This window comes from Ictalurus furcatus, chromosome 12 (genome assembly GCF_023375685.1).
Source record: "Ictalurus furcatus strain D&B chromosome 12, Billie_1.0, whole genome shotgun sequence".
Classification (NCBI taxonomy): domain Eukaryota; kingdom Metazoa; phylum Chordata; class Actinopteri; order Siluriformes; family Ictaluridae; genus Ictalurus; species Ictalurus furcatus.
The window spans coordinates 30,416,420-30,426,308 of NC_071266.1; the positions used below are offsets into that span (position 1 = coordinate 30,416,420).

A 9,889-nucleotide genomic window follows, 5' to 3' on the forward strand; every position below is an offset into this window, starting at 1 on the left:
AGGTTTGTTGATGGTGGAGCGGCTGGCTGCCTTATGTCCCAGGGAGCCCTCATGTCTGTGTTACCTTCTGGCTCTCCCTTTTAGTTATGCTGTCATAGCTAGTCTTGCCAGAGTCCTTGCTTTCACTCACACAAAGTACATTGTCCTTAGCCATTATGGGACGATAAGCATACCTAATAATCCCCCCCCCCTTTCTGTCAACCTACACGTTACTCCTGAGAAACCAGTGATCCTGACCCCTTCTGCTCTCCGGACCTGCCTGATCCACCCTGATGCCCTACCTCTGGTTGGAGTTCTCATCAATTGGAAGTCACAGGCTGCTGCTGAGGATGTCCCCACATGGTGCAGCCTAAAGATCATTCAGATTATTGATGATGGTACCACTTAAGAACCATAAAGATGGCTTTGGACCTCAATTCATATGAACAGTTATGCTATGATACCTATGACTTCAATTACTATTATAGCCTTAGCACTGCAATTACCACAAACAGTTTTGCACTCAATCTCCAAATTCATACATTTAAAATCTATATTATGAATTTATATGTTTCTGTAAAGCTGCTTTGAGACAATGTCCATTGTTAAATGTGCTGTATGAATAAAATAAAATTAAATTAAATTAAAGGACAAACCCAGAGACTACATAAGATAGAAGACAGGTGGTAGGACAAGAAAGCACAAGGCATAACTACAATATGCCAACTCCAACAGTGCCCAAAAGAGGGGAGGCTGTTATCATAGCAAAGACAGGACCAATTCCATATTAAGGCTCTTTTTAAATGAGATATTCAAGGGTGTGGTGGTCAGGTGTCCACATACTTTTGGCCATGTAGTCTATATTTCTAATACATCTTGTGGTAAATTCACTGTATCTACTACAGTAAATGTTTATTCTGATTGTTGACATTAATGCACACATAACTACCTCTTGGACAGTGTTATTGATATGATGTGAATGAGTTTTTCTTCACCAGGGCAATAAGTCTTTTGTACCAAATAGTTGATTTGGCCTGTTTTTGCTATTGCTCTGGTGGTCTGTTTTGATTTTTCAGCCTAATTATGGCTTGTTTCAATGTCAGTGACAGCTCTTTGAACTTCATATTGAGAATTATGAGCAACAGATTCCAAATGTCAATGGCACACTTCAAATCAACTCTAGACAATTTATCTGCTTACTTGTAAGTAAAATAATGAATGAATGAATAAGACACACATAGGCATGGAACAACTTAGCAGCCAATGTACCATTTACTTTTCTGCCCTTAACAAAGTAGTGCAATTAAAAAGTAGGGTAAATCCTAAATGTTTAATCCGACTGTTCACACTGTTCACATTTGGATGTCAATACACCCAATTTACTCTTTAATTGTTCAATTTCAACAATGTATAAATATTTATGAACCTACACGTGTGCTATGTGCAGTACAGTTTTATATGTAGTGTGTGTGTGTGTGTGTGTGTGTGTGTGTGTGTGTGTTATGCTATCCACTGGCAGTTATGGCAGCAAGTGGATTTCTTAATATGAAACTATTGAATTTCTCTTTCTTTTTCCATTTTGTCCACACACACACACACACACACACACACGTGTGTGTATGTCAGCAGTAAGGCAGATATACATATATTTGTGAGAGCCACCTATTTTTGGAAAGTAGGAAAATTTTGGGAAAAATGCTGGATGGGAACGACCAAAATGTGCATAAATTCTGAAAATGCACATAAAAAACTTATGCGCTCAACTGAGTCAGATAAATTCTTTATCCAATAAGAAGGCATACGCACAAATTACGATGGAAACACATTTACCAAATAAATTTCTCGTCAGCAAGTGCTTGTACTATGATTGAGGGCCAACCCTTTCTGTTCACGTAATCGCTGTAATCATTAGCGGGAGCCAAAATAGGGATATGGTTTCCATCCAGAGCTCCAAATATGTGTGGTACATGGTGGGCGGTATAGTTGTGTCTCAGCCAGGTCAGGTAATTTTATTTAGTTGCTCATCATGTGTGCACAAATGGCCCAACACACAGAATATTCACAACAGTGAACTGTGGTTTTGCTGATGCCACACATCTCCCCCACAACTCTGTATTTGGCGCACGTTGCCAACTTATACAGCGCAAACTTGGGTGCGATGGGACGGCAGCACCAGACAAACCAGTGGACCGATCTTGTTGCACAACATCTGAAATGTTGTTTTGATCATTCTAAAAAACCAAAGGTTGTGATCAAAGTGGTTTGGTATAATTACCTCCCAGAACTGTCTTGCATGACTGCATTCTTAAAGAGCAGGCTCCCACCTCCAAATGCAAGATTACATGACCGCATTTATTGCATTTCATCTGTGCCTGCTGAGATGCAAGTAATTTATTATATACAAAAAAAGGCCCACAGTGGCTTCCCCTACTGCAGCAAATTCATTTTTCTTTTTGATATTTGGCACCAGTTTATCAGGAAGTAATGCATTTGTTCTCTTCGACTCACTGTATGGAAACGGTGCTTTATTCACAAATGTTTTATGCGATATTCCAGTTTTGTGCATAAGTTAAATTCACAACTTTGGATAGAAACATAGCTAATGTCACTAAGAATGTTGAGGAACCATTTAGAAAACTGTCACACAGTCTATATGCACATCTTGCTCAAATGGAAATATGTTCAAAATACAGACAAACAGACACACACACACACACACACACACACACAAACAATACTACCTGGTGTTGCTGGTATCCCCAGTTCCTCTGCGGGTCCTCTCCAGACCCAATTTGGCAAAGATTCCGCCGAGCATCATGATGGCCACCACGCCACAGATCACATACACAATCATGTGCATCTGGTCTGGCTTGGGCATATTGCTAGTGTTAGCATTGGCATTGGCATTAGCATTGTTGCCGTCATTGCCACTGGCAGGTTTTCCTGTATTGGCCCAGGCAGGTGTGTCATAATTGGAACAACTGGTCTGATCCAGGCTGTGACCGTTGAACTGGCAACAGAAGCGATAGTAGCATGAGCCACAGCAGAACAGGTACATGCCGGCATTGCAGTTAAAGGGTGGATCCCACTGGCCCATCACATCATAGTAACCCCAACAACGGCTGCCTGATGACACCACCCCTTCCTCCTCCATTGTCACAGTCACCTCAGTCTGATTGGCTGAATCAGAATATGATGTGATGGCTAGGAGCAAGATAAGATTTAAAATAATGCAGAGTGTCATCTTCATCTTCTCAGAAAAGAAATGACCTTACCCACAATAAGTGAGCAGACTTTAAAAAGACAGCAAGGGATAGACAGTACAAAAGAGTAGATAAAATGTCTCAATCACAGCAGAAGAAACCAAGAGTCTTCTTATTATTACATGATCAATCAGTAATGTTAAAGAACAAGTTGATCACAAAATAAGACACCCAATACAGCAGGTGGGGGGAGACAAAAAAGAAAAGCACCCCGGAGCTATGCCAGATGAGTGGAAAGTCATATCCTTGGGTCAACACTGGAGAGAGAGAGAGACAGAGACAGAGAGTAACAGAGAGAGTGAGACACTTTATTAGTACCAGGAATAATGAACAATCTCCACTCCAGTTATGGAACTGCCTCCCAATTAGTGTTTCGGACTTTAAGTCTAGGCTGAAAACCTATTTGTTTAGTCAAAATTTTTGTTAATAGTTTCTCTTTTTTCTACACAGATTCGGGGGGGGGTGTTCATGGGCATAGAGAGTTTTGGTAAACTGAGATGTTTTGATGCTGTTTGATGTGTGCTGCTTTATGCCCCAGGGTGGTGCCCTCATGCCTGTGTTACCTTCTGGCTCTCCCTTTCAGTGATGCTGTCTTAGCTAGCTCTTTCAACCATTATTGGACTAGAGCAAAATTCTGTTATCTCTTTCTGTAAAACTGTATGCATACTCCTGATGTCATATCAATGTTTGAGTCTCACCTGCAGATAAACCAATAATTTACCTTATGGAGAATAGTCACACTTGACTTAAGCAACCACAGTTGATGATAATGATGGTGTGTGTGTGTGTGTGTGTGTGTGTGTGTGTGTTAGGATGTTTTACCTGAAGATGTCCAGATATCCAGCTCCAGTGGACCCTGTTGGGAACTTGAGACATCTGAGTGACCAATCTGATATGTGGCAGTAAGGAATAGATGCCAAATGTCATTTCACTTCACTGTGACACTGTGACACAAACAGAGAGAGACATACAAATGTGGAAATACAAGTAAAGTGATGTATCAAGAAGAGAACAATACAAGTAGTGCTACTGTACAAGATCTTTTAATTGAGTTCTAAAGAAGCAAAGTGCACAGATGACAAATAATCACGCAAAGTGTGTGTGTGTGGGGGGGGGGGGGGGGGGCATGACAATTACAACAATTCCAGTATTGCCAAAGTACTGAAAGGGAAAAAATATTTATACAAATATTAGTAAAATAAGTACACATGACAAATAATCACTAAAAAATGTGTGTGTATGTGTTTGTTGATACCAGTTTCCATGCAGAAGTGAGTGTGTGGAAGAGTGTGTGTGTCTGCTGTGCTGTAAATGATAATTGGGCTAATTATGCTAATGGTTCAACTTTAAACACATACAATGTTCATGCAGAATAAGGATAAGGTGTGTAGGTTTATGTTGCAGTCGTCCACAACCCCAATCCCCCCTCCCTGCCTACCAACACACACACACACACACACACACACACACACACACACACACCACATACTCTCATAACACATATGCACACACTAGGCTACACAATCAGTGCTCATATGACGAGTGTCTTTTGTCATGTTTGTGTGTGTGTGTTGTGGCTTATTGTTGAGTTAAGAGAGGTAGCTACAGATCTGCTTCTCAAAATCTCTCTCTCTCTCTCTCTCTCTCTCTCACACACACACACACACACACATACACACACACCCACACATTCTTACCCGGTGCTTGTGGAAAACAGCCATACTGTATAGTGATATATGTATACTGGGTTATAGATATATCGTTATAGGTATGTGTTTTCTCTGTTGACCTTGCTCTCTTGCTTTATTTCTCCTCTTCACTCATGAGTCGATTCTTCCATCCGCAGATGCTGTGTTCTTGTTCACTGCTCAGAAACGAATGACGGCACTCTCACATGCACCCTCCCTCTCTTTTTATCATGAGCAAATGAGCACACCTCACTCTCTCTGCCCCCCTCCTTTTGTCCCAGACACCTCCCCATTCTCTCAACAGTGTTTTTCTCTTGCTAATCACCTCCTTCTCTCCCTTTTCTCTCCTCGTTTCTGTCTCTCCTTTCTCTCCCCATTTCTTGTTCTCTTTCCTCTCCCTTCTCTCTGTTGGTCTTCTCCTTTTGTCTATATTTAAATCTCTGTTTATTTCAATCCTTTCTTTTTCCTCATTTCACATGTCTGTTGCATATTATCCTCTCTCTCTCTCTCTCTCTCTCTGTGTGTGTGTGTGTGTGTGTGTGCGCGTGTGTGGCAAAAGAGGGATAGAGATACTGGGGGGTGATAAAGGAAGTAAAATATGTGGCAGCAGAGAAAGGGAAGAGAACAAACATAGAAGCAGATACTACAGAGTTTAACATTTTTATATTACATTTATTATTAAATGTGGTGTAGAGTGCGCACTAGAAATAAACAATAAGCACTGCATATGGCAGATTTAAAACAAAAGGATAGTATTATGAAGCTGGTAAACATAAATACAAGACTAAAATGTAAATTTTGTAATGTAGAGTTTTAGTTAGAAGTTAAAATTCCAAACATTTAAATAAATCAAAATGATTAAAACCTTTGACTGAAAAATAAAAAATGATTTGGTTTCTGGACAAATAGTAGTGAATTATTCTTTGCTTCTTTTAATATCAAAGTAATAACCAAGACAGGGCACTAAAATGTTCAATGAAACACCAGATATCTACTTACCTAATGGCTACTAATTTCTAAATAGGGACAAATCAAAAGAAAAGTCCATGTGTGTGGATGCATGCTCTGCTCTAGAGCTTGCATGTCTCTAGACATGCAAGCTATGTCATAGCGTGTTTACACTGAGCTTATAAAAACGATGAACATGATAAACCATGGGAGGTATGTGGAAGTGCCTCCTCGTATGTGAAACAAAGGGAACAATAGAGATTGAAATATAGCAGGGACTTATAGGTGGTGGATGGCAAGCAATACAAACAAAAACAGATAGAAGCTACAAAGCACAGAAACGTTAATGGGAATAGTGAGTGGCCGTGCTAGTACAAAAAGAATGAGATTGTATGCAATGATAAGAGAGATAAAAGAGAGTAGAAAAGACATTCACAACCATGCACGTGAGTCCCTTTGTTTAAAAGAACACTGATTTTAACGAAGTTTGCAGCTTCCAATTACTGAAGACTAAAACTTTGAAAGAAATAATACTGAACACTATCTTTTCCTGCCCTGATGTACACTATTAGTTGGACTTGGTTTTAGTTAGTTGCAAGCGCCAAAGGAATGCATCTTGAGCCTTTAAAACATCTGTGTGAAAAAATTATCCTGCATGTGAGCGCAATATGCCATGTGTGCCTCTAGTAGCACCTCTCTGTTGCCAAACTGAATGTTCATAAGCATTTGCCTGATGTGCTTTGTGCCTGCCCTGGGACCTGGAGACAAGAGCTCTCTCTCTCTCCACTTTTTACCCTCCATTCTGACCCCAGACATAGACAGACGAAAATAACAAGTGGGGGCTCATCTGTCGAAGTAAGTAAGTGTTCATTCTCTATAAGCCCATGTTTTAAATTGTAGTGAGTACAATTTCTCTTTTCTCTCTTAATATCTGATTTTGCTTATTTTCCTCTTTGTGTGGGGAGAGAAGTCTCTGTGGTGATAAAAACTGGAGTATGATTTAATCAAATTTACTCTTTCTCCCACCACAGAGGTCTTTCATAAGTGTCGAAAAAAAGTTCTACTCTTCATCACAGATTTCTATAATCTTAAGGTACAGAGAAAAGCAACCAAAAAGGTAATTAAAGAGTCTCTTTTTGAACAGCTGGTGTGCAATGGCATTTTACCAGGTATTGAGGGTGAAGAGTGACCTGAAGTTGCAGCAGAGGCTATAGCTGAGGTTGTTTTTCCTGGGGTAAATGTTGTTGAAAATGCAAGTTTCAATCTGCTGCTAGCCATTTGTTTGAAAAAAATAGACTGTTACCTCAAATATAGAGTGAGAAAATCATGAATTTGATGTTGGTAATTGTATAAAGCTTGTTACCCCCCTTTCGAGAGTCTGAGGTTGATGCTTACTTTGTTGCTTTCGTTTTAGGATTTTGGAGGGTTTTAGGGGATTTTGCAGGGCTGTAGGGTGTTTTGGAGGGTCTTAGGGTTCGAGGGTTTTAGAGTTTTGGGGTTTTTGAGGGTTCGAGGGTTTTAGGGTTTTGGGTTTTTTGAGGGTTTTGGGTTTTAAGGTTTTGGAAAGTTTTATGGGTTTTGGTGAGTTTTAGGATTTGGGAGGATTTTAGGGTTTTATTTTTGGGGGGGATTTTGGAGGGCTTTAGTGTTTTAGAGGGGGTTAGGGTTTTGGAGGGTTTTATGGGGTTTAGGGCTTTTGGAGGGTTTTGGAGCATTTTAGTGTTTGGAGGCTTTGGAGCGTTTTAGGGATTTAGTGTTTTGGAGGATTTTAGAGTTGAAGGGTTGTAGGATTTTGGAGGGGTGTATGGTTTTGGAGGGTGTTGGAGGGCTTAGGAGGGTTTTAGGGTTTTTGAGGGTTTTAGGGTTTTTGAGGGTGTTAGGGTTGGAGGGGTGTATGGTTTTGGAGGGTGTTGGAGGGCTTAGGAGGGTTTTTGATGGATTTAGGGTTTTTGAGGGTGTTAGGGTAGGAGGGTTTGGGATGGTTTTAGGGTTTTGGATGGTTTTAGGGGTTTTAAGGGTTTTAGTGTTTTGAGGTTGTTGGGTTTTTTTAGGGATTTAGGAGTGGAAGATTTTAGGGTTGGAGGGTTTTGGGGTCTTGGGGTTTTGAAAGGTTTGGGGGTTTTGGAGGTTTTAGGGTTTTGGAGCGCTTTGGAGGGCTTTAGGGCTTTGGAGGGTTTGGGGGTTTTGGAGGGATTGGTCATTTTAGGGGGGGATAGGATTTTTGAGGGTTTTAGGGGATTTTGGAGGGTTTTAGGATTTTAGGGATTTCGAAGGTTTTAGGGTATTTGAGGATTCTGGTGGGTTTTCGGGTATTTGAGGATTTTGGTGGGTTTTAGGTTATTGAGGGGTTCTGGGGGGTTTAGAGTTTTGGAGGGTTATGGGGGTTTTAGGGATTTGGAGTGTTTGGAGGCTTTATGAGGGTCTTAGGGTTTTAGAAGGATTTTGGAGCATTTAGGGCTTGAGGGTTCTGGAGTGTTTTGAAGGGCTTTAGGGTTTTATTGGTTTAGGGTCTGAGGGTTTTGGGGGTTTGGAGGGTTTTATGTGATTTTAGGGCTTTTGGAGGGTTTTGGAGCATTTTAGTGTTTGGAGGTTTTGGAGGGTTTTAGGGATTTAGGGTTTTAGGGTTTTAAGGGGTTTTGGAGGATTTTTGGTGTTTATGGTAGTAGGATTTTGAGGTTTTGTTGGTTTTGGAAGGGTATTTGAGGGCTTGAGGGTTTTGGAGGGTTTTGGGAGGTTAGGAATTTGGAGGGTTTTAGTATTTTGGAGGGTTTTAGGATATTTTGGGGTGGAAGGTTTTAGGGCTGGAGGGTTTTGGAAGGGTTTAGAGGGTTTGGGCGGATTTTATGATTTTAGGGCTTTGGAGGGTTTTAGGGTTGGAGGGCATTTGGGATGGAGTGTTTTGGAGGGTTTTAAGGTTTTGGAAGGTTTTAGGGTTTGGGAGAAATTTAGGGTTCTAGGTTTTTAGGATTTTAATGTGTCGGAGGATTTTAAGGGTTTAGGGGTTTTGAAGGTTTTAGTGTTTTGGAGGGATTTGTTTTTTTTTGGTGGGTTTTAGGGTTTGGGAGAGTTTTGTAAGATTTTAGGTTTTCTGGCAGTTTTGGAGAGTTTGGGGGTTTTAGAGATTTGGAGGGTTTTGGGTTTTATGGATTTGGGCAGTTTTGGAGAGGTTTGGACGGGTTTGGAAGGTTTTAGGGGATTTTAAAGATGTAGAGGGTTTTGGAGGGGTTTGGGTGTTTGGAAGGATATTAAGGTATTTTGAAGGACTTTACAGGGACTTAAGATATTGGAGGGTTTTAGGGGGTCTTGTGGAATTTTAGGGTTTAAATGTTTTGGAAGGTTTTAGGGTTTTGAAGGGTTTGGGTTTGGGGATTTTGAGGGTTTTCAGGGTTTAGAGGGTTTTAGGGGGTTTAGGGTTTTTTTGAGGGTTTTAGGATTTTTTGAGGGTTTTAGGGTTTGATGGTTTTAGGATTTTAGAGGGTTCTAGGGCTTGCAGGGATTTGGAGGGTTTTAGGGTTTGCAGGAGGGATTTTTTTGGGGGGGTTATAATTAAGACAAGATAGATTACAATGCACGTCAAAAGGACAAAAAAAAATACACTAAGTCATCAACAGCAAAAATGTTACTTAACAGCAGCTACTAGACTATTACCTCCAGCAGGCTGGTAACACACATCTACTTGGTATAGAAGCAAAGTGTACATATGAAATTATAACATACATCATCTTAAAATGAGTTTATAAAGCAATGAATCAGTGCAAGAACATTTCCAATTCAATAAAACTTCAAAACTCAACTAACTTGTGCAAGTTGCAAAAACGATTAGCACTGTGGCATTTTACAGTCCTAACTAACTAAAAGCTTGAAAATTCATTAACATGCACCAAACTGCTAACATTGATATTAATAAAACAGTATTTCACACGGGTGACGTAAATCATGTCCTAAATGTCATGTTTTCAGGAATGAAAAAAACACAGCAAATCTACACTACTTAGCAACAATACTTGCTAA

The 9,889-nt window shown here is 40.3% G+C and overlaps 1 protein-coding gene across 1 annotated transcript in view; it reads right to left on the minus strand.

Moving 5' to 3' along the window:
• LOC128616358 (protein shisa-9-like) overlaps positions 1 to 3,069 on the minus strand; it is a 36,787-nt gene extending 33,718 nt beyond the window's left edge. Inside the window, exon 1 of the mRNA XM_053638964.1 lies at positions 2,721 to 3,069. Coding sequence (XP_053494939.1) covers positions 2,721 to 3,037 — 317 coding nt within the window. The 5' untranslated portion in view covers positions 3,038 to 3,069. The remainder of the gene's footprint in view (positions 1 to 2,720) is intronic.
• Between the last annotated feature and the right edge of the window lie 6,820 nt (positions 3,070 to 9,889).